This window comes from Rhincodon typus, chromosome 15 (assembly GCF_021869965.1).
Source record: "Rhincodon typus isolate 14 chromosome 15, sRhiTyp1.1, whole genome shotgun sequence".
In the NCBI taxonomy this organism is placed as follows: Eukaryota; Metazoa; Chordata; class Chondrichthyes; order Orectolobiformes; family Rhincodontidae; genus Rhincodon; species Rhincodon typus.
The window spans coordinates 9,820,157-9,845,286 of record NC_063346.1 but is presented as its reverse complement, the minus strand read 5'-3'; the positions used below and the strand labels follow the sequence as shown (position 1 = coordinate 9,845,286).

Here is a 25,130-nt window from a genome sequence, read left to right as displayed (position 1 = left end):
AAGGAAGAAAGGAACCTGATGCATTTTGTGCTTGATAATGCCACCTCCACCCGTCTATAGCACAGCAGGTTTAATTACATCAGCAAGCTGGGAAGATCAGAGGCACAGTTCCTGAGCTGCGCTGTCAACTGATTGCATCTAAGAGTCTTCCATTACCAGCCCCCAGAGAGAAATAAAGACCTCTGGATTCACAAACATGATAGTCAGCTCATACACAGTGAGATCTCTCAAACTGCAATGTAGCAATGTGCAGAAAAGCTACTTTATTAATGTTCGCTGAAGGACCATTATTAGCCAGGCAACAGAGAGACCTCTGCTCTTCTTCACTGTAGTCCCACCAGATATTTTACATCCAGCTGAAAGACTAGATGAGGCTTCAGTTTAGCATCTCACCTGAAAGGTGATTCTTCGGCATGCTGCCAGTACTTCTTAAAACTTTCTTCATGGGATGCGAGCGTCACTGGCTGGGCCAGCATTTATTGCCCATTCTAAATGGCTCTGGATAGGGTGATGCTGAGATGCCTTCTTAAACTGCTGCTGGGGAAAGGACACATATACTGCCGTTAGGGAGCTAATTCCATGATTTTGACTAAATAGCAGTCAAAAAATGACAATATATTTGCAAGTCAGGATGGCACGTGGTTTGAAGGAGAACTTGCAAGTGGTGGTGTACCCCCGCCATATCTGCTGCCATTGGTAGAAGTTACAGGCTTGGAAAGTACAGTCAAAACAGCCTTGGTGAGTTACTGCAGTGTATTGGCCTAGATTACTTGTTCATCTCCAGAAATGGGACTTCAATCCACAACCTTTTTGACTTGGAAGCATGTGAACAAGGAGCAAAATAGACCACTCAGTTCCCTCAAGTCTGCTCCATCATTCAAAGAACAAAGAACAAAGAAAATTACAGCATAGGAACAGGCCCTTCGGCCCTCCAAGCCTGCGCCGACATGCTGCCCGTCACAGCTAAACCCTGCTACCCTTCCAGGGACTGTATTCCTCTATTCCCATCCTATTCCCATTCCTTCAGTGAGATCATGACTGATCTGATAACTCCACTGATTTTTGCCTGCCCCTGATAACCTGTCACCCTCTTGCTTATCAAGAAACTATCTATTTTCCTGAATATCATGTAAATATTCTGCTTCCATTACCTCTTGCAGAAGAGAATTTGAAGGCTACATGGCCCTCACTGAGAAAGAAGTGATCCTTATCGCTGTCTAAAATAGGAAGCCCCTTATTTTTAAACAGTGATCTCTTTTCCAATCTTCCTCATAAGCCAACCCCCCATTCCTGGTAAAAGTTCAGTAAACCTTTTATGAGCAACTTCCAATGGATTTACACCTTTGCTTGAATGAGATGATCGATACTGTACACAATTCTCCATATACAATCTTACCAATGCTTTGTATAACTGAAGTATAACTGTGCTATTTTTGTATTTTATTCTCCTTTGAAATAAACTATGACATTCTATTAATTCTCCTCATTATTTGCTGTATCTGCATATTAACCTTTCACAATTCATTCATAAAATTACTCAGAAGCAAAAACAGAAATTGCTGGAAAAGCTCAGCAGGTCTGGCAACATCTCTGTTTTACACTCCAGGAATATTAAACAAATGGGTTAGAATCTGACTGCAACACCTGTCTGTGTGTATTGTTGGCTGGACATTCTGGTTTGTAAGACTATAGTGCTGTGGGTGGCACAGTGCGGAGAACAGCCATAGAGTCATATGCATAAGCATATGGAATGAGCTGCTAGCGGAAGTGCTTGAAGCGGGTACATTAACAACATTTAAAAGGCATTTGGATGAATACATGGATAGGAAAGGTTTAGAAGGATATGGGCCAAGTGCAGGGAAATGGGGTTAGCGTTTATGGACATTTTGGTCGGCATAGATCCATTTGGACTAAAGGGCCTGTCTCCGTGCTGTAGGACTCTATGACTCCATGACTCTAAAACTCTATCTGTGGAGAGAAATCACAGTTAACGTTTCAGGTCCAGTGACCCTTCCTCAGAACAAGATTGCTCAGATCCCTTTGCATCTCAGAGCTCTGTAATCTCTGACCATTTAGATAACATGCTTTTTTTATTCTTCCTGGCAAATGGCAAATTTTATCTTTTCCCAAATACATTCCATTTACCAGATCTCATCCACTCAAAACTTTTCTATATTTCTCTACAGCATTCTTGTGTTCTCTTCACAGCTTGTTTTCCTAGTTACCTTTGTGCCATCATTAATTTTCGTCACCATATCTTCCTTTCCTCCATCCACATTATTTGTACGAATTGTAAAAAGTTGAGGTCTTAACATAGATTCCTGTAACACACAACTCATTACATATTGTCAACTGGAAAATAACCCATTTATGTCTCCTCCTTGTTTCCCTTTAGACTACCAGTCTTCTGTCTACACTAATATTTTATTTCCTACACAGTGAGCTCTGATTTTCTACAACTTAAAGTCTTTGATGTGGCACCTTATCAAATGCCCTCTGGAAATCTAAGTACAGTACATCCACCAGTTCCCCTTCATCCACTTTCTCAAATAACTCCAATCAATTGGTTTAACATGATTTCCATGTCACTTAACATGTCAGTTAGCTCAATTGGCTGGACAGTTGCTTGGCGACACACAGTGATACCAACAGTGCAGGGTCAATTGCTGCACCAGCTGCAGAAACCAGGTATGGTGACCGTCAGGTTAAACTTACCACCATTTGTCTCTCTCTAATGAGAGAGCAGCCCTATATATTTTTTTTCTTCCTTCACAGGATGATGAGTGATTTATTGCCCTTCCCTATTTGCCCAGAGAGCAGTTAAGATTCAACCACATCATTGCAAGCCTGGAGTCACCAACCCTGTTTCCTTCCTTAAACAGCATGAGTGAACCAGATAGATTTTTGCAACAATCAACATTGGATTCGTAGTTCCGGATTAATTCTGGATATTTGTTGAATTCAAATCGCATCACCTTTAGTTATAATTGGTATAGGCTTGTTGGGCTAAAGGGCCTTTTCTGCGCTGTATGAATTTATGAGTCTGCTGTGATGGAATTTGAACGCATGTCCCCAGAACATTCAGAATTCTGAGGAATGGTCACCGGACGTGAAACTTTAACTCTGATTTTTTCTTCACAGATGCTGCCAGACCTGCTGAGCTTTTCCAACAACTTCTGTTTTTGTCCCCACAACAGGACCTACCACATCAAAAGTTATTGTGACAGTACACAGATATGCTCAAGGGAGTTGAGATTTCTGAGGGAGAAAGACTGGACGATAAAGGCTTGCTCAATGGCATTAACAGTCCAGCAATAATACCAATCGGCCATGTCTCTTCCTATTGAACTTATGGTGACTCTATTTGTTTTCAAAACAGGCAGCATGGTATTAGGAGGGATGAATGGCCCTCTCCTATCCCATGCGATTGTGGGATTGTTGTCAACTGACACCGGCTTTTAAGGGGTCACCAGCTCTCTCTTTGAGTACAGCTTTGAATGTCACAACGCTGTTTGATCGCTGCCAGGTGTGTTGTAAGTGTATGAGAGCTCAGTTTCACATCAGTCTAACGCTGGATAGGCTCTGCATTTGCAGTTACTGTACTGTCAGCACATCTCATTCACTAAGCAGTGACATTTACTTCATTCCCCCAGCCCCACTACTACCACCACCAATACCCTCGAATTTCATGGAAACTGTTAACTTCTTTGAAATTAAAAAAAAAGCCCTTAACTTTCCACCAGTGGAAATATTTTGTGTGAAGTTATTTAGTAACAGTCGGGGGCCCTAATTCTGAGTGACGTCTGTGGTTCGCTTTGATGATCCATCTCGTGAAAAGGTCATGGTCTTTATGAGCTGTTGGCAAAATGGTGTTTGTCGATGCACAGTTTAGGATGTCGTAGGGCGTGGCCTCTGTATCACTGCCGGGAGTATTAGGGGAACGCCAAGTGAGATATCTGCATTCAATTAAAGTGAAATGCAGTGTCCCAGGCTGCAAACCTCAGCTGTGCGGGGTTTTTTTTTCTTTTTGGGATGTTCTCATATTTGACCATTTTGAAACAATGCCAGAACAAGCAATTTATAGAAACAAAAGGCCACCTCTACAACAGGTTCCTGATTGAAACACCTCCGGTTTCTTAAAATCAACTTTTCTGATGCTGCATGTCACCACCTTGCAAGCCCTGAGTGCGTAACAACATTGCCCAACGTTGGTGTGAAGCCAAACAACAACTGCTTACATTTATACAAAGCCTTTAATGTGATATTAGGATTCAAGGTGCTTCACATGCCCAACAAATAAACTGATGTGCAGTCAGTGAAGGTGGAACATACAGAGCATAGGCATTTGAAGTTTGGACACTGAGGTAAATTTATGGAGCATTCTAGAGGAAAAGCCTGGTGCAAGATTCTTCATAACTCTACCTGGATTTGAATTGGCCAGTTTGTCAACTCCCCCCTTCAAATTTGAAGCTTATGTCATTGAGCAAGCCTTTATCGTCCAGTCTTTCTCCCTCAGAAATCTCAACTCCCTTGAGCATATCTGTGTACTGTCACAATAACTTTTGATGTGGTAGTTCATAGAATCCCGATAGAGTAGGTGCAGGCCATTCGGCCCATCGAGTTCTCATAGACCCTCCGAAGAGCATCCCTCCTAGGTGCAACCCTCTATCCTATCCCTGGAACTCTGCATTTCCCATGGCAAATCCACCTAGCCTACATTTCCCTGGCCACTATGGGCAATTTCACATGTCTGCTCCACCAAACCTGCACATGTTTGGACTGTGGGAGGAAACCAGAGCTCCAGGAGGAAACCTTTGCAGAACTTGGAGACCTTGGGAGAACTTGGAAACTACACACAGACAGTCTGCCAAGGTTGGAATCAAACCCCGGTCCCTGGCGCTGTGAGGCATTAGTGCTGACCACTGAGCTGCCACGTCTTCGGGTTTCCAATATCGAAATGTGCTACGTTGCAGCTTATCAAGGAATTCAATTCCTTGATTAATAGGGAAATTTGCAACTACAAATTTGCAACTTGTTTAGAACACTGGTATAAACTAATGGGCAAAATTAATTTTATGGGAGATGGTGGTGTAGTGATAATGTTACTGGATTAGTCATGGCTGAATCAATCTGAATTGCAAATCTCTTTTTTGCCTTTTCCAGGATTTCTGCACATCATTACTGTCCAAATATTCATACAATGTCCTCTTGAATGCCTCAACTGAACCCATCTCCACCACATTTCCAGGCAGTGCATTTCATACCCTAACTATGCGCTGTGGATTTTTTTTTTTCCTCACATCACCCTTGCTTCATTTGCACCTAGTTTAAATTAGTAATTCAGAGGCCCAGGCTAATACTTCTTATCCCATCATGGCAACGAATGGAATTGAGAGTCTGATCAATCAGAAATATGAACCTGGTGCCATTAATGATGACCATAAAGCTGCTATCAATAAACAGAAAAACCCATCTGGTTTACTAATGTCCTTCAAAGTAGAAATTGTGCCTTCGTTTTATCTGACATGGCTGTTCAAGGACATTTGGGGACGGGTGCCAAATGCTAGCCTTGCCACTAATGCCCACATCCCATCTAAGAATCAGAGGCAAGATGAGCTAGAATTTGCCAGAATGCATGTGAGAGACTGGTGACAATCAAGTCAACCTGACTGAAAGAGTCAGCACAGGAATGATGGTCTGAAAGGTCTCTTTCTGTTTAGTGATCTCAGAACAAGACCTACCCTTGATGTGTTTTTTTATTCATTTTGTGGGACGTGGGTGTTGCTGACTGGCCCAGCACTTATTGTCTGTCTTTAGTTGCCCTTGAGAAGGTGGTGGTGAGCTGCCTTCTTGAACCACTGCAGTCCACCTGCTGTGGGTTGACCCACAATGCCATTTGTCCCAGTGACTGTGAAGGAATGATGATATATTTCCAAGTCAGGATGGTCAGTGTCTTGGAGGGGAACTTACAGGTGGTGGTGTTCCCATGTATCTGCTGCCCTTGTCCTTCCAGATGGAAGTGCTCATTGATTTGGAAGGTGCTGTCTTCGGATCTTTGGTGAATTTCTGCAGTACATCTTGTAGATAGTACACACTGCTGCTACTGAGCATCAATGGCAGAGGGAGTGGATGAGGAAGTAGTGCCAGTCAAGTGGGCTGCTTTGTCTTGAATGGTGTCAAGCTTCTTGACTGCTGTTGGAGCTACATCATCCAGGCAAGCGGGGAGTATTCCATCACACTCCTGACTTGTGCTTTGTATATGGTGGGACAGGTTTTCAAGAAAATTTGTAACTCTGGTTGTGGATGAGTTTGTAGACTTTCTTGACGAGCCAGTGGGTTTGGTTGCAAATGTTTCATCACGCTGCATCATCAGTGCACCTCCGGTGAAGAGTTGGTGTTCTATCCCGCTTGTTGTTTATATGCCTCAGTTTGTTGGGCTGTTTGGCACCACTTCCGGTCCTGTTTCTCAGAGGTTTGTACACAGGGTCTATTTCAATGTATTAGTTGATGGAGTTCAGGTGAGAATACCAGCCTCCAGGAATTCCCTGGCATGTCTCTGTTTGGCTTATGCGATTATGGATGTGTTGTCCCAGTGAAACCACTGAGAAATAGAACCGGAAGTGGTACCAAACACCCCAACAGACTGACATATATAAATAACAAGCGGGACAGAACACCAATGCTTCATCGGAGACGCGCTGACGATGTTACCCAGCAGAGTGACATTTGCAACCAAACCCGCCAGCTCGATGAACATGTCTACGACGTCATGGTGGACAGGCTTTGGGGAGTCAGGAGGTGAGTTATTTGCCACAGTATTCTGAGCCCCTGACATGCTCTTGAAACTATTGTTTTTATGTGGTGAGTCCAGTTGAGTTTCTGGTCAATGATAATCCCTAGGATATTGATAGTGGGGAATTCAGTGATGGTAACACCATTGGGGTGGTGGCTAGATTGTCTCTTATTAGTATGGTCATAGCTGACCATCAGTTTGCTGACGTTTCATTGGTACTCTGCTTGAAACCCACATTTGGTGAGAGCAAAATTGTTACACGTTTCTTTTTCATATATCCACTTATCATGCATGAACCCACAGTTTAACAACAGTTACACTAGTGCTACGTCTCATTCCACTCATGCCCTGACTTCCATTTGCACACTCTCCTACCCTGGTCACTGAATCCTGGACAAACCTCCCTTTCAGCTCATCATGCTCCACTCATTTGACTCTACCTCAGTTCTGACCTTACTTTACCACAAGGCTGTACACATGGCCTTCGACACTGGCCCTCTACCCATGCAAAAATAATTGGCTGGGCAAAAGACCATCTAACCCATGAAGGCACACTTGTGTGCTACGGTCTAGCGACCATGTAATCTCCTGGGAGAGACAGGACCAATATGCGAAGAAGAGTATTTTGGCAAATTTTGCTGCAAGCCTTCTCTGTTGATTGAAACCATCCAGGAGATCGAGTGGAGGTTGGACTGGAAAAGGATTCCTTCTTTCTTTTGTGCTTTGTGGATTACTGCAGCAGTAGCCAGGGCCTCTTGCCACTGGATTTTGGGATCCAAACCTGAGGAGCAGCCATTTCTTCAGCCAGAGCTGCCTTCAACGAGATCTTCAGCAGTGAATACATGGGAATTGTCTGGAGCTGTCGCTTCAAACAAATACGGGAAAGAAATATTGATTTGAATTTCCCTTAGCGGCCAGGCAGCTTGTGCTTTTTAAAAGCAGTTCTTCTTGTTTTGAAAATATATATAACAACAAAGATTTAAAACAGATCCATCCAGTCAAGAAGATGTCAATGCACCAAGTCAACATTGTCCCTGAAGTGTTCACTGGTTTAAGTCTTGTCAGCTGCTGAGAAAAGGAGGCTTGTTGTGGGGACTATAATGGTTGGGGGGAAAAGCACCATGTTACGTATTCATTATAGTCTGCAAGTTAGACGAAAGGACGTCAGTGTCACTCAAGCTACAACTGGTTTCCTGCAAACAATGATGATTTAATTATGGTGTTTTACTGTTGAACGTAACCTCTGCTGCAGAGTCAGAGCTGAGCAATTCACTGAAGATCAAAACACTTTTTTTTTCTTCTTTCTCCCAAATGCAGTCACTTTGTTCTTTCCCTCCTTGGCCACAATGTAAGACTTGCCTTTTTTTTTCCATAAAAACAAAATTATTATCGTTGCTCCTGTTTCATGCTGCAGCAACAGAAGTTGATAACTGTAGGGTGTATCCTGCCTGCCACTGAAGCATGAAGCAGGGATTGACTGCATGGATTGGAAATTATATGTAGGGAGCAGATGTGCAGTATCCACATCTGCACATCTACAATCAACATTTCAAATGGCTGTGACGCACCAGCAGTAGAGCTCACTTATCAGTGCTGGAGTACCCCATCTGTCCCCTCAGGTCAATGTGAAAGGACCCATGATACAATTTTCAAGAAGGTCAGGGGAGTTTAATTTTCCTTTGGTTAACATCACAAACATATTATCATTTTAGTGTTTGAGGAAGCTTCCTAGGCACAAATGGGCTGCTGCATTTCCTGTCTAAGAGCAAAGGCTACATTACAGAAGGAACTGGTTTGGCTGGAGTGTACTGTGGTCGAGAATAGTGCTGTAAAAATGCGAGTTCTTTGCCAGTGCCAGTGAAATCAGTGTTGTCACTTCAAGAATGCCCCAACTTTCAGATCCTGGATTAAAATCATAAATATGCACACCTACTTACTATGAATTAACATCTTTCTGATGCCTGTACTGTATCAAACTATGTATCCAATAAACTTAATTTATTGCTTAAGAAAGGCTGAAGAAACTGCCAAGCTCTAACATTTTTCAACCTTATCACTAATTACAATTTGTAAAAACTGCTTCTTTTCATTTCTTTTATTTTTTGATTGTGGCCTGAAAGAAAAAGGTACTGCTTTAAACCAAGGAGACCCTGCAGAGAGATAGCTATAGTTTTGTACATCATGTTCACTGGAGTTGCGTGAAATATCACCTTTCTTTGCAACAGTGCGAGCAAAGGCAGGTACCATGGAGTCGATGGGTCCTGAATCAAATGGGACAGCAACATCTTGGTTGGCTCCCGACCAAGTTTCAGTGCTTGTGTTTGGCCAGCGTGGTGGGGGAACCTCGAGCCTGCAAAGTGAAAGCATCAGAAAATCTCTCTGTGTCATCTCTTGCCCTCCCTCACTGTGGTAGTGCGCTGGACATCAAGCCTTAGCAGTCCTAGAATTGACACAAAAGTTGAAGATTTTATCAAAATTCACAGAGTTCCCTAATTTACCTGATTTTCAGATCCAGGTTGACAAAAACCATGGACAGGTTTTTGTATTTGATACAAATTTTTATTCTCGACGAGTAAGGAGGTTTTTTGATTCAAATAAGTAATTCTGAGCTGTCAGCCTTTAACTCGACTAGTTAGAACTCTAACTCCTTTATAAGCTCCCTCTCTACACACAGACAGTCACAGACAGCAAAATAAATGGTGTTATGGGCAGTAGGAAAGAATGGGAAGATAGTCCAGTGGTCCCTGTCCACAGAGTTTGCTGAGGTGGTTCTTGTGCTGATCAGATCATTCTTCCTTCTCCAGGTGTTTTCACTTGTTTGCAGAAAGTGCAGGGTGAATGGTTTACACTTTTATAAAGGACTTTGACTCACTAATTATAAGTCACAGTTTATAGCAACTGTTGAAAGAAAAATAAACTAGCTTTCTTCGGGGTTACAGTGTTTTTTCTCTACGGAGGACAGAGACAACTTGCGGAAGTCTGGCAGCTTTTCATTATCTTGTTCACAGCCTCATCCTGTTGAGCTATCTGGGAGCTAATCTTGCATTTTTAACAGGCAGAAGGCCTTTGTCATTGATAAACCATCCACAGAACAAACAGCTACTTGTTGCTGGCTGAATCTCCATTTGTACAAACCCCCAGGCTCCAGCTCATTTTTGAACCTATTTCCATTGTGACCTGAACCAGCAGCTGTGTAAACTGGACTTACAATGAGTGTCAGGTTACTTGCTTTTAAAAACTGCAGTGATCCTTCAACAGTTCTTGGTTTTAAAATAGTTTTTATTCCCATTTCAGTCCACAATCAAAAGCACAAAAAAAGTTGTATATCCACTCTCTCAGAAGTGCCAACAAGTCTCCAGTAACTGCTAACTATCTTCCACTCTCCTTTCTCTGCAAAATCACTTATTAATTGAGGAATAAAACAGCTTCACAGACAATGAAAGGGCAAATTCTCAGCCAGTAAATGACAGCATTAATGCATGAACAGTCTTGTTTCATCAGTGAAGAACTTAAAAGGAATTGAAAGGAAGGGAAAGAAGACAACTGATTGAATCTTGTGGTCCAGACTGGTGCTAAAGAAACAATATTTAACTTAGATTTCTTTTTCCTTTTCCATCTTTAATATCCATATCTTGTCTATTTTTAAGTATCTGTCTCTATGTCAGAGGAGGGAGTTAAAAGGGGTATTTAAGTGATAGTGAGTTATAAATTAGCAATTTGTGTTTCTTAATTGCCATCGGTTGCAAACAATTAGTCTGCAATGTGCAGTTACTTCCTTGTGAAGTACAGAAACCTGGCCAGTTCTTTCTTTTACCTTGAATTCCATCAGTCAGGTAAACTGGGGATTTTGGATCATTTGACTAATTCTTTTCACATTTATGACAACCCTTTTCATATTTATGAATAGTGATGCTTAATTTCACGAGCACTGTCCTAGTGAGTTGTGACAAATTTCACTTTACGATCCGAATTTCTCAGAAATTAAGACAACACTTACAGTTTTTTTTTAAAAATCCTGTGTTTAAAAATGTGTTAATATTTACAATTTTTTTTAAATCAAAGTTTTGGCATGATTCATGATGGAGAAGGGAACCCATGTCGGAAGACGGAAGGTAATATCATGTCACCAACCCTGGCTGGGAACAATGGCATATTCTCATGGTCGGCATGCAGTAGACAGTATCTCAGCAGGTTCCTCAGGTAGGTTGATAATTTACTATCAACTGAATCTTTATTTTCAACGGATTTCCAATTTGTTCAGTGTTAATCATGCCCAGTTCTTCCAGTACAGTTACAACAATGGCATCTACCCAAGAATGTAGAAATTTGCCCAGGTATGCCCTGTATATAAAAATCAGGACAAATCCAACCCGGCCAATTCCCGCCCCATCAGTCTACTCTCAATCATCAGTAAAGTGATGGAAGGTGTCATCAACAGTGCTATCAAGCAGCGCCTGCTCAGCAATAATCTGTTCAGTTTGGGTTCTGCCAGGACCACTGACTACAGTGTTGGTTCAAACAAGAGCTGTATTCCAGAGGTGAGGTGAGAGTAACAATCCTTGACACCAACGCTGCATTCAACCAAGTGTGGTATCAAGTTGCTCCAGCAATGTTAGGGTCAATGCATATCAGGGTGCAAACTCTCCACTGGTGAGAGTCATACCTGACACATAGGAAGATGGTTATGGTTGTTGGATGTCAGTCATCTCAGCTCCTGGATATCTCTGCAGGACTTCCTCAGGGTAGTGTCTCAGGCCCAACCATCTTCAGCTGCTTCATCAATGACCTTCCCTCCATCATCAGTTCAGAAGTGGGGATGTTCACCGATGATTGCACAATGTTCAGCACAAATTGCAACTCCTAAGACACTGAAGTAGTCCATGTTCAACTGCAACAAGATCTGGACAATATCCAGGCTTGGGCTGACAAGTGGCAAGTAATTTTCATGCCACACAAATGCCAAGCTATGACCATTACACAATCTAACCACTGCCCCTTGACATTGAATTGCATTACCATCACAGAATACCTCCATATCGATATTCTGGGAGTTATCATTGACCAGAAACTCAACTGGACTCACCACATAAACACCGTGGCTACAAGAACAGGTCAGAAGCCAGGAATACTGTGATTAGTAATCCATATACTGACTTGCTAAAGCCTGTCCATCATCTACAAGGCACAAGTCAGGAGTGTGACGGAATACTCCCCACTTGCCTAGATGTATAGAGCTCCAAAAACACTCAAGAGTCTTGACGCCATCCAGGATAAAGCAGCCCACTTGATTGGCACCACCTTCACAAGCATCCACTCCCTCCACCACTGATATTCACTAGCAGCAGTGTGTACTATCTAAAAGATGCACAGCAGAAATTCACTAAAGATCCTCAGACAGCACCTTCCAAACCCATGATCACTTCCATCTAGAAGGACAAGGGCAGCAGATACGGGGGAACACCACCACCTGCAAGTTCCCTCCAAGCCACTGACCATCCTGACTTGGAAACATATCGCCGTTCCTTCGCTGTTGCTGGGTCAAAATCCTGGAATTGTCTCCCTAATGGCATTGTGGTTCAACCCACAGCAGATGGACTGCAACAGTTCAAGAAGGCAGCTCACCACCACCTTCTCAAGGGCAACTAGGGACGGGAAATGCTGGCCAGTCAGTGACACCCACATCCCACGTCCCATGACTGAATTAAAATATACTGTTGATCTTCTGGTCACAAGGGTAACCACTTGTACACTAAGAAATGACAAAGGTGAGAAAGTTGGTACAACCCAAAGAGTTCAAAGTTGTAACTGAGAAGGTGACTGATTTGGAACTGACCTGATCACAACAGATGGCCTGGTCCTCTCTCAAAAGCGTGGGAGTCAGTTGACAACATGAGCCCAATGTACTGAGGTATCAACTGGTACTTCAATCTAGAGATCATTGGATGAATTTGGACTGAACCCCAACTCAAAATGAACTTCAGTCCTAAAGAAAAGCAGCTAGCAGTTGGCGTCATTCAGCATTCAAATAGTTTCTCCCTAAATGCATTTCCTTCCATTGCTGGAAAAGCTGCCATTTTATTTGTTTGTCCCTAATTACCCTTGAGAACAGGTAAGAGTCAAGCACATTACTGTGAAGTCTGGAGACACACATTTCAGACCAGCTAAGAACAACAGATTCCCTTCCCCAAGTGACATTTATGAACCAGATAGACTTTAAAAACATTTGGTCATGGTCATCATACTGAGATTGGCATTCAAGCTTGGATTTTTGCTTTTAAATTTAACCCAGTTCAAATTCTACAGTTGCTGTTATGGGAGCTGAAGATATGCCTTTCAGGAATTAGCCTGGTTTTGTGGTCCAGTGATATTACCATGACATCACCATCTCTTGACCTCTTAACTATACTGTCTTATCCAGGATTCAGAATGGCATGTTCCAGGTGTTGGTTGGTTTGTTCTGAAGAAGGGTCACTCAACCCAAAACGTTAACTCTGATTTCTCTCCACAGATGCTGCCAGACCTGCTGAGCTCTTCCAGCAATTTCTGTTTGTGTTGGTTGGTCTCTGTTGTTTAGAGATGAGAACAGGCAGTTCAGCCTCTCAAGCCTGTTCCCTCTTTATATTAAATCAAAACTGTTATGTGCCTTGACTCTTTCATCCTTTATCTAACATCAAAGCCGATCCAACTTAGTTTTGAAATTTGCAATTGATTTGCAGTCTCAACAGATTGTTTTTGAAGAATAATTCTCAATTTCAAATATTGCTTGTGTGAAGTTCTTCTTCCTTCTGTATTATGTTTTGAGTCGTGTAGATCTGAATTCCCAGGGGCCAAGTAGATGAATGAAAGGTGATCAAATTAAAATTTCTTTCGGAGCTTTTCAGTGTAAAGGTGGAGAAATTAGTTTGCCTGTTGTCGACAGTCTGGCACACTAGGTCACATTCTTAGAATTAAGGCTTGGTTATTTTTTGGTACAGTTCTCATCGCCCTGCAATAGGAAGTAGATTATTAAATTGGAGAGGGTTCAGAAAAGATTTATGCGATGATGCTGGGAGTGGAAAGTTTGAATTATAAAGATAGGCTGCATAGACTAGGACTTCTTTCACTGGAGCATAGGAGGTTTAGGGGTGACCTTTATAGAGGTTTATAAAGTCATGAGGGGCATAGATAAAATGAATGGTCTTTTCCCTAGGGTAGGAGAGTAGAAAACTAGGAGCATTCTTTGAAGGTGAGAGGAGAAAGATTTAAGAAAGACATGAGGGGCAATCTTTTTACACAGAGTGGTTTGCATATGGAATGAACTGCCACAGGACATGGTGGATGCAGGTACAGTTACAACACTTACAAGACATTTGGATAAGTCGATGAATAGGAAAGGTTTGGAGGAATATTGGCCAAACACAGGCAAGTGGGACTAGTTTAGTTTGGGAACATTGTCGGCATGGACTAGTTGGACTAAAGGGTCTGTTTCCATGCTGTATGACTCTATGACCCTAATTAAGAAGAGGAGAATTTTCTTCACACAAAGGCACATGCATCACTTGGAATTTGCAGCTCCAGAGAGCAGTGGATGGTCAGTTGTTGAGTATACTCAATAATGAAGTTGTTAATTATTTTAGTACTAAGGGAACTAAGAGACATTGGGATAATGCAGGGAGTTGGGTTGAGGCAGGAAATCAGTGATGATCTTTTTAAATAGTGGAGCTAGTTCGAATGGTCAAGTAGCCTACTCCAACTTCTATTTTGTGTTTTTCTTAAGTTATTAATGGTCCGTTTCTAATTTTAAAGTTATGTCCCCTCATTCTGGACTCTCCCACCACAGGAAATAGTTTCTCGTTTATCAACCTGATCAATTCCTTTAATCATCTTAAACACCTCAATTAGATGCTAAGTATTGTCAGTAAAACATTCAACAAAAGAGCAGTCAATTCTGCACAGATGTGGTGAACAGGAAAATGTTCACAATGTCTTTGGAATCTCAGTAGAACCCAAACAATCACAGACAGTCGACAGTAAACTTCAGGAATTAAGTGAGGCGTTCCCTCAATTTGCAAGTTGCTGAAGCATCATTTTCTTTAAAAAGAATGTATACTTTCAGCTGTTCACCGCCTGCCTCTGCCCTCATACAACCTGATAGATTTATTTCTCAGTCTTAGACTTTGAATTGCCCATTCCTGAATGATGTAGGTTATTGATTCATTTGTGTGGAGGTTATGGATGAAATGCCTTTGGAGTGCCTGAGCTACAGGGCTGGCAATGGGTCTGCCAGTATAATGTGGAGCCAACAGTACATTGAAATAGGCTGAGGAGTGGCAGATGGAGTTTAATTTGGGTAAATGTGAAGTACTGCATTTTGGTAAAACAAACAAGGGCAGGACTTATACAATTAATGGTAGTGTTGTAGAGCAGAGAGACCAAAGAGCTCAGGTACATAATTCTTTGAAATTTGCATCACAGTTAGACAGGGTGGCTAAGAAGGCATTTAGCACACTTGCCTTCATTGCTCAGACATTCGAGTATAGGAGTTGGGATGTTACATTGAGGTTCTACAGGATGTTGATGAGGCCTCTTCTGGTGTACTGTCTGCAGTTCTGGTTGCCCTATTATAGGAAGGATATTATTAAACTGGAGAGAGTTCAGAAAAGAATTACCAGGATGTTGCCAGGAATGGAGGATTTGAGTTATAAAAATAGGCTAGAACTTTTTTCACTGGAATGTATGAGGTTAAGGGGTGACATTATAAACGTTTATAAAATCATGAGGGGCATAGATAAAGTGAATAGCAAAGGTCTTTACCCGAGGGTGGGGTGGTTCAAAACTTATTATTAACGTGAGAGGAGAAAGATTTAAAAAGGACATGAGAGGCAACAATTTTACACAGAGAGTGGCTCGTGTGTAGAATGAACTGCCAGAGGAAATGGTTGATGCAGATACAGTTACAACATTTAAAAGACATTTGAATAAGTTCATGAATAGGAAATGTTTGGAGTAATATAGGCCAAATGCAGGCAAGTGGGACTAGTTTAGTTTGGGAACATGATCAGTGTGGACTGATTGGACTGAAGGGTCTGTTTCCATGCAATATGACTCTATGAAAACATGTTGGGGCTGTTTCCTTTAGTTGAAGAATCTAGAAACAGGGATCATAGTCTCAGAATGAGGTGTCCCCATTTGGAAATGAGCTGAGGAGAAATTGTTGTGAATTTTTGGAATTCTCCACTCCAGAGCATTATGGATGCTGAGTTGTCAGTCCAGGGTATCCGGGGATGTGGGGATATGGTGGAAGAATGGAATATGGTAGATTTCCCTGGACCCTATTTAATGGCAAGATAGGCTTGAAAGGCCCATCTAAGTTTACTCCTGGTCTTTATGATGATGGAACAATCTCACATTTTTAAACATTCAGACAGAAAATGTGACACTTTGAACTCAATTTTAACCAAATAATTTCTGCCCTCTTCTATTTCCATGCCATTGTTCCAATTCCTAACTCCACACCCCATTCACCCCAAATTGCCACCATAGAAGAACAATAGCTGTAAAACTAGTCAATGATACACACTGATTCAACAAACTGGAGGTCCAATATGACCACTCCACTCATTCCCAAGTACTATAGTTTTGTTTTTGCTAGTTCTTTTTTCTATCTGCGACCCCGGTCTCTGTTGTCAGCTCTGGATCTTGCTGGGTGTTGTTCAGGAATAGCTACACATCCTTGTGTAAGCCTTAAGAAGCTGTTGTGTCAATGCACACAAGCTTGCTGTGCCATGCAATTCACTGAGCCATTGGAAAGCATAAAAAGCAGTAAATGGGCAGTCCTTAAGATGGCCATGGGGAAGGGTATCTTGCACTATACTTGCATTTCTCCTCCCTCTCCCCGCATCCCCCCCCCACACCCCCGTACCCCTACCAATCCAGTTTTATATCGAAACCTGCGACCAGTGGGAGCTCAGAATGCACTGTCCAGCTGGTAGCAACTAATTCAGTGTAGACTTTGGGCCAAACGTGGAATATTCTGGGTATAAACTTGGGAAAAACATTGTTCATATTGTAACAAAAATAGGAATAAATCAACTCTCACCCAAATCCCATAACTTCTCGTGCAAAGCCAAATTTGGTAGAGGGTGGAGGTATTGGTTCTGGGGAGGGCGTGGAGGGGCAGAGGGGTGTGGTTTGAGAGAGTGGTTGGAGAGAGGGCATGATTGCAGTGGGGTGTGTGAGCACAACAAACACTATCTTCACAGCACTGGACAGAATCTTGTTGAGTTGTCAGGAGCCTCTCAGCTCCTTCACTTCAGCTTCATCCTACCCTGGGCTTGCATAGCCCTTCCTTGCCAAACCCTCGTCCCCTTCCCCCATCCAGAAGTGACCAGCTGGCTACACTATTTTTAGTTACCATGGTTTTCATGTGGTGACTGTTCCCCTGAAGCTGTGTCATTAATTGGCCTTCATGAATTTCAGTGACCCGGTGGAACCACCATTCATTGCCCTTCCCAGCCAGAACTTAATTCTGCAGAAGTTGAGAAGATGGAAAGATTGGCACACCCCATTCTACATAATGACCTGCTGTTCACTCCTCCGCACATCTCACCCACACCCTCTCCCATGACCTTTGACCTCACCACCACAGGGAGCAGAAGAATCCTCAGTCTCTGCACACCCTTTCCACAATTGCATCTAATGCAGGAATCAAGATTATATCTTGACGCCTGACGTTGTTCCATCATTTCTTCTGTGTCTTTAAGTGAAAAATAAAGTTGTTCATACAATGTTTTCCTGAAGCAGGTTTCCTTATACTCTATACATTTAACCAGGCAAATCAAAGGATGCAGGTTATAACGAGAAAGAGGAATTGTTTAATTGTAGATTAAGGGATGAAACATTGTTCTGAGCAGTGGGATGTCAGTAAATAGTTTGCCAACAAAATGTCATCACTCACCCTGCAATCTCCAGTACAATGTTTAGCTAGTAACAGAAAATCAGTTACACTATCCTTTTCGGATTGTTCTGTCTTTTTGACTTTGTCTCCTCTCTAAGTCATGCTCGACCAGTCCAGATTTGTTTATGCCTCCACCTTACACATCCCTTTACGTGTCTGTGTTGTGTTTTTGTTCATAGTACGGCTCAGGCCTCCTGTCTGATTGATGAACCAAATCAACTGCATGAGTACCAATATCCCACAGGGCTGCCAGGGGAGCTATATGATGCTGACACCCAGTGCAAGTGGCAGTTCGGAACTAAAGCCAAGTTGTGCTCCCTCGACTTTGTGAAGGTACGTTCCTGGGTGCTGTAGCCCTTTTAAACTGTGTTCTTATTAATGGCATTTTCAGAATGTGATTTCATGGGAGACCTGGAGGGTGTCATCAAACATATTAAAATGTTGAATGGTTTCATTCTGAATCATGTAGAAGTCTTTGGAGTCTGTTCAGCCACTCAACTAGATAATGGATAATGTGCATCTCAAGTCCGTATACACCAGTTCTGTGGAAGAGTCATATCAGACTTGAAACATGAACTCGGATTCTCTTCCCACAGATGTTGCCAGATCTCAGTTTCTCCAGCACTTTCTGTTTTTATTCCGTTTACACCTGCCTTGGTCCCATAACCTGTAATGTCTTTCTGTAACAAAAATCTATCAATTCTCCTTTGTTGAAATGTTCTGTTGATCCCTCGGCCTCAACATCTCTTTGAAGGAGAGAGATTCTGCTGTTCACCATGTGAGATATGTTTCCTAATATCACCTCTGTATGACCTAGCTGTAATTTTAGTCTCCTGCTCCCTTGCTCTGGAGCTTGTCCATAAGTGGAAATAGTTTCATGGGGACTGGAGTCGATCTGTTCCACCATTCAATGAGATCATGGCTGATCTGTGGCCTAACTGCCTTTGGCCCATATTCGTTAATACCTTTGCTTAACAAAAGATTATTTATGTCAGATTTAAAACTAATAAATGATCTGTCATCAATTGCAGCTTATGGAAGAGAGTTCCAAAACTTTACCGTCGTTTGTGTGTTTCTCTCTCACCCACTCCATCCAATGCCTCAATATCTTGGACACTTCAATTAGATCTCCCTAATCTTTTTTATTTGAGGGAGTAGAAGGTAGTAATGGGGCAAAGAATTGCTTCTCCACTTGAATATCCAAGCAAGATTTTCCTTCATTCATTCTTAGGATGAGGGTGTCAATGGCCAGGCAGCATTTATTGCCCAGAGGGTAGGTTAAGAGTCAACCACATTGCTGTGGGTCTGGAGTCACATATTTTCCAGACCAGCTAAGGATGGCAGTTTCCCTCCCTAAAGGATATTAGTGAACCAGATGGGTTTTTCCTGACAATCGACAATAGATTCACGGTCATCATTAGATTTTTAATTCCAGATATTTACTGAATTCAAATTCCACCATCTGGCGAGATTCGAACCTGGGTCCCCAGGACATTACCTGAGTCTCTGGAATTAACAGTCCAGCAATAATACCACCAGGCCATCACCTCCCTATTTTATTTTTCTGTTAAAAAATTGCATTAATTGAAAGCACCTTACACTTTGAACAAATTTGACTTGATGAACCTAGCTTTAGACAGAGGCCTTGTGGCAGTGTCACTGCCTCAGAGCCAGAGGTTCCATGTCAGATTCAGGATTCGATGGCTGTGTCAGGTATATTCATAACATGACTGAATGTGTTGATATGTAGTCTGTCAACTCTTCCAATGACCTTTCGCCATTTACAATAACCTTCGATGTGGTACTTCATCAAATGCCTTCTGGAAATTGAAATACAAAACATCCATGGGTCCCCCTTTATCCACAGCACATGTTACTTCCTCAATGGACTCCAATAGATTGGTTAATTATGATTTCCATTTAATAAAACAATGTTCACATTATCCGATTACTTTCAAGTTATCTAAGTGGTCTGCTGTAGTATCCTTAATAATAGGATAGAACATAGAACATAGAACATAGAACATTACAGCGCAGTACAGGCCTTTCGGCCCTCGATGTTGCGCTGACCTGTGAAACCAATCTGAAGCCCATCTAACCTAAACTATTCCGTTATCATCCATATGTTTATCCAATGACCATTTAAATGCCCTTAAAGTGGGCGAGTCTACTATTTTTGCAGGCAGGGCATTCCACGCCCTTACTACTCTCTGAGTAAAGAACCTACCTCTGACATCTGTCCTATATCTATCACCCCTCAATTTAAAGCTATGTCCCCTCGTGCTAGCCATCACCATCTGAGGATAAAGGCTCCCACTGTCCACCCTATCTATTCCTCTGATCATCTTGTATGTCTAAATCAAGTCACCTCTTAACCTTCTTCTCTCTAACGAAAACAGCCTCAAGACCCTCAGCCTTTCCTTATAAGACCTTCCCTCCATACCAGGCAACATCCTGGTAAATCTCCTCTGCACCCTTTCCAATGCTTCCACATCCTTCCTATAATGCGGTGACCAGAACTGTATGCAATACTCCAAGTGTGGCCGCACCAGAGTTTTGTATAGCTGCAACATGACCTCATGGCTCCGAAGCTCAATCCCTCTACCAATAAAACCTAACATACTGTACGCCTTCTTAACAACGCTATCAACCTGGGTGGCAACTTTCAGTGATCTATGCACATGGACACCGAGATCTTTCTGCTCACCCACACTACCAAGAATCTTACCATTAGCCCAGTACTCTGTATTCCTGTTACTCCTTCCAAAGTGAATCACCTCACACTTTTCCGCATTAAACTCCATTTGCCACCTCTAAAAGGCAGTTAAGAGTCAACCACATTACTGTAGGTCTGGAGTCACATGTAGGCCAACAGTTTCCTTCCCCTGAGGGCATTAATGAACCAGATGAGTTTTCCCCCCAACAATTGATTCATAGTCATTAGATTCTTAATTCCAGATATTTATTGAATTCAAATTCCATCAGCTGCCATGGCAGGATTTGAACCTGGGTCCCCAGCATATTATGTGGGTTTCTGGATTAACAGGCCAGCTATAATACCACTAGGCTACACCATCCCCTCACATCCTTCTAACATTTCTCCTGTGACATGTTAAACAAACTGGACTGTACTTACTAGTTTTCTGTGTCCCCATTTTGATTATTAGTATCACATTCACTATCTCCCTGAGTTTAGGGATTTTTTGACAATTGATACTAACACATTTTTATGCCACTAGTCATTTCTTTTCGGTTCTTCGTATGAACTCCATCTGGACTCGGGCATTTGTCAGCCTGCAGATCCAGTCATTTACTCAGTACCAATTCTCTGGTGAATGTGAGTTTCCTGGAATTCCTCCCTCCATTCCATTTCACAATTTATTACTGCTTCTGGGATGTTAATTGTATTCTCTGTAGTGAATAATCATGCAAAATACATGTTGAATTCATCTGCCACCTCCTTAATTGCCATGATCAATTCTCTATAGGATCAGTGCTCTTTTTTTTAACACCCTTTTTAAAAATTAAGAAGTCTTCAATTTGTCTTTGTTTCTGTCTGGTTTTCTGTCAAGCTCCGATCTCCCCCTTTACTAATTTTTCAGTCGTTATATGCTATCTAATCTTCTGATGTGTCATTTACCTTTGCATAATTATATGCTTTTTCTTTAAGTCTGATAATATCTTTTAGAGATGACAATGCTCCATCTTTTAGAATTTTTCTTAGCAGTAGGAATGTGCCTATTCTGTGTATTCTGAAGTATTCCCTTCAATATCTGCCACTCTATGATTACTAACTTATCTTTTAACAGTATTTGACTTCACCTGAGCTAGATTTGCTTTCATGTCCTTATAATTACATTTATTTGTGTTTTAAAAATAGTCTTGGACAACTCTTCTCTACCTCAAATAGATTTAGAATTCAACTATGATATGGTCACTGCTATCTAGGGGCACCTTCAATATATGATCATCATTTAACCCGATCTCATTGCATAGTATCAAGTCCAGTGTACCTTGCTTTCTGCTCAGCTTCAGAACTTGGCGTTCTCAGAAACAATCACGAAAACATGCTTCAGCAAAACAAAGAACTCTGGATGCTGAAGATCTGAAACAAAACCAGAAGTTACTGGAGAAACCGAGCAGGTCTGGCAGCATCCATGGAGACAAAGCAGGGCTAATGTTTCGAGATCAGTGTTCCTTCCTCAGAAGCTGCCTGACCTGCTGAGTTGCGACCGCTATTTCTGTTTTTTGTTTAAGAACTTTTTGTCTCGGTGATCTTTGCCGAATGTATGGAACAAGCTGCGAGAGGAAGTAGTGAAGGCAGGTACAATTGTAACATACAAAAGGTATCTGGAAGGGTATATGAATAGGAAGGGTTGAGAGGAATATGGGCTAAATGCTGGCATACGGGACTAGATCAATTCAGGATATCTGGTTGGCATGGACGAGCTGGACCAAAGGGTCTGTTTCCATGCTGTGTAATTCTACTGTTTCCTCCAGTGTATATATGTCGATTAAAATCATCGTGATTGCTGTGCCTTTCTGACATGCTCCTGTTATTTCATCACTCAAGCTCTAAATCCACTGCCTCGTTTGGTTACTGTTAGGCTGGTGTTGACATCTTGGCTTTACAATTTCGCATCACTACTCAAACTGTTTTCACATCTTGGTTTTCTGAACTTAGGTCATCCCTTCTTATAACCGTTCCCTGTCAAGAAATCAGTGTCTTGCAGAGGCCAGGGACTGAGATGGATGAAGAAAAGTAGTGAGCAGTAGTATCATGATGTTATGGCCAGGAATGGAGAACAGTGTGCAAATGAGCTACTCCCTTTGGGTTATCTTGAGTTAATGGACAGCTTTCTCTGAATGAATCCAAGCTCTTGGACTGCACAGCCATTGTTTTCCTAGTAGCTGGCCTGTAATGATTAATTACTGCAGTAACTATATTTGACTTAATGAGGACAAAACAAAAACATAATGAGGCAAGCATTGAGGAAAATAAAAGCCACCCATCCTATTGAGCTCACTGTCCCCATGGGCAACATACACCCAGTGACTAGCTTTCCTCCTCCTCCTGCCGTGGGTGTAGCAGATCATTTGGATACTGCAAGATAGATGAAGTTAAAAAACATGTATTTGCTCAGTCCTCTTGCAACACTGCAGTTTACAGGAAGGATGTTGTGGAACTTGAAAGGATTCAGAAAAGATTTACAGGGATGTTGCCAGGGTTGGAAGCTATAGGGAGAGTCTGAATAGGCTGGGGTTATTTTCCCTGAAGCATCAGAGACTGAGGGATGACCTTATAGTGGTTTATAAAATTATGAGGGACATGGATAATGTGAATAGCCGCGGTCTTTTCCTCTGGGTAGGGGAGTCCAAAATCAGAGGGCATAGGTTTAAGGTGAGAGGGGAAAAATTTAAAAGGGACCTAAGGGGCAACTTTTTCACACAGAGAGTGGTGCGTGTATGGAATGAGCTGCCAGAGGAAGTGGTGGAGGCTGGTTGAGTTATGACATTTAAAAGGCGTCTGGATGGGTACATGAATAGGAAGGGTTTAGAGGGATGTGGGCCAAATGCTGGCAAATTGGACTAGATTAATTTAGGATTTTTGGTCAACATGGATGAGTTGGACCTAAAGATCTGTTTCTGTGCTGTACAGCTCCATGACTCTATGACCTAGTGTTCTGCAGCCAACAAAGAACTTTCCAAGTGCAGTTACTCTTGTGAGGAAGTAAAGTTTTTGAAAATATTACTTCAGCAGTAAGCGTTGGACAATCTTTTTTGTAGTGCAGTTTGGGTTCAAGACAGACTGATCGAGAATAAAGTACAGTCAAGAACTGTCTTCAGACTTGGACTCCAAATTAACATTATAAATAATAGATTAACGCTAAATATTGCTGACTGTGGCACTCATAGAAACACCAGGTTGCATTATTGTTGCATTAAGCAGGTACATCATTCACAAGGTTGCTCAAGTGCCCTGAGGCCCTTGCACAAGCCACAGTACACCCAGTGAATTTGCTGCAATGTTACTTTATATTAATTGGTGGGTAAGGTGAATGAGCATCAGGCTGAAATCTTACTCAAAAGATAACACCTCCTGCAAAGCCGAACTCCATTAGGACTGCATTGTAATGTCAGCCAAGGCACTGGAGGGGATTCCGAGTTCATGATCCACTTGATTAGCAGCAGGGGTCACACCTTGAACCAATATTTGAATATGTGTTAGCTCCAGTAAATATAGTCAAGGCGTTCGACATGTCTATCCGGACCCCTTTGCATTTCCATTCAAGGTACAAAGGAACCTTGTATTATTGTGTGGCAAACTGAAATGCCAAGTCAGCCTTTTTATTTGCTTTAACAGGGTTTCGGGCAGCTCACAGATGATTAGGCTCCAGTAATGTCATATGACTGCGCTGAGTTTAATGAGCAGTGCAAGCATATGGGTTTCACAGTGTGAATTGAATGGATTTTTCTTTTAGCACTGATTGCTCATTGAGATAGGCTTTGAAAGAATGATTTTTCAAACCGTGCCATTGTTGCCAGCTTTAATGAGGAACACTGCCAGACCTGGCCCAGGGCCAGCTTTGGTTTGGATCCAACTTTGAAGCTTACAAAAAGCCTCACTTTATCCAAAGATTGTGAACAGATTGATTTTCTTTTCTTTAATAAGAGGGTTAGGTTTGTAAATACAAAGGCAAGACATTGCCAGTCCCTTTTTCTGACCAGAAGAAAGAAAACAAAGGATTTGCTTGTCCTTATTATATGACTTCTACGACCTTAGACAATCCCAAAGTGCTTCAGAACCAATGAAGTGCTTGTTCAATTCTAGTCATTGTTGCAAAGCAAGTGGATATGTCCATCAGTTTGGGTGCAATATAACCAATATGATGATAACCAGCAAATCTTTTTCAGTGATGTTCGTTGCATAGCTATTGGTCAGACCAGGGAGAATTGTTCTTTGTCAAAATACTGCCATGGCAACTTTTATACCTATTTGAAAATGCAGACAGGACCCTTCATAAGTATTATTTTGTAAACAGTTCAGGGGTTACAAGTACTGTTGGTTAGACCAGCATTTAGTGCCCATCCCTAATTGCCCAGAGGGCAATCAAAACTCGACCACATTGCTGTGGATCTGGAATCACATGTAGGCCAGACAAGGTAAAAATGGTAGATTTCCCTCTCTAAAGGACATGAGTAATTCAGATGGATTTTTACAACAAATAGTTCTCGGTTACATAGTCACCACAGACTACACTGGAAAAGTGGAGAGAAAGCAGAGTTAAAGTTTCAAGTCCAGCGACCCTTCTTCAGAACTGGAGCTGGAAACGTCACTGAACCCAAAGCGTTAACTCTGCAGAGTTAATGTTTTGGGTTCAGTGACGTTGCCAGCTCCAG

The 25,130-nt window shown here is 42.0% G+C and overlaps 1 protein-coding gene across 1 annotated transcript in view; it reads left to right on the top strand.

Annotated features, from left to right (window-relative positions):
• Window positions 1–25,130, top strand: part of adamts18 (ADAM metallopeptidase with thrombospondin type 1 motif, 18) — a 269,956-nt gene that overhangs the window by 106,490 nt on the left and 138,336 nt on the right. Inside the window, exons 9-10 of the mRNA XM_048605849.1 lie at window positions 10,856–10,993; window positions 17,909–18,062. Of these exons, the coding sequence (XP_048461806.1) occupies window positions 10,856–10,993; window positions 17,909–18,062 (292 nt within the window). The remainder of the gene's footprint in view (window positions 1–10,855; window positions 10,994–17,908; window positions 18,063–25,130) is intronic.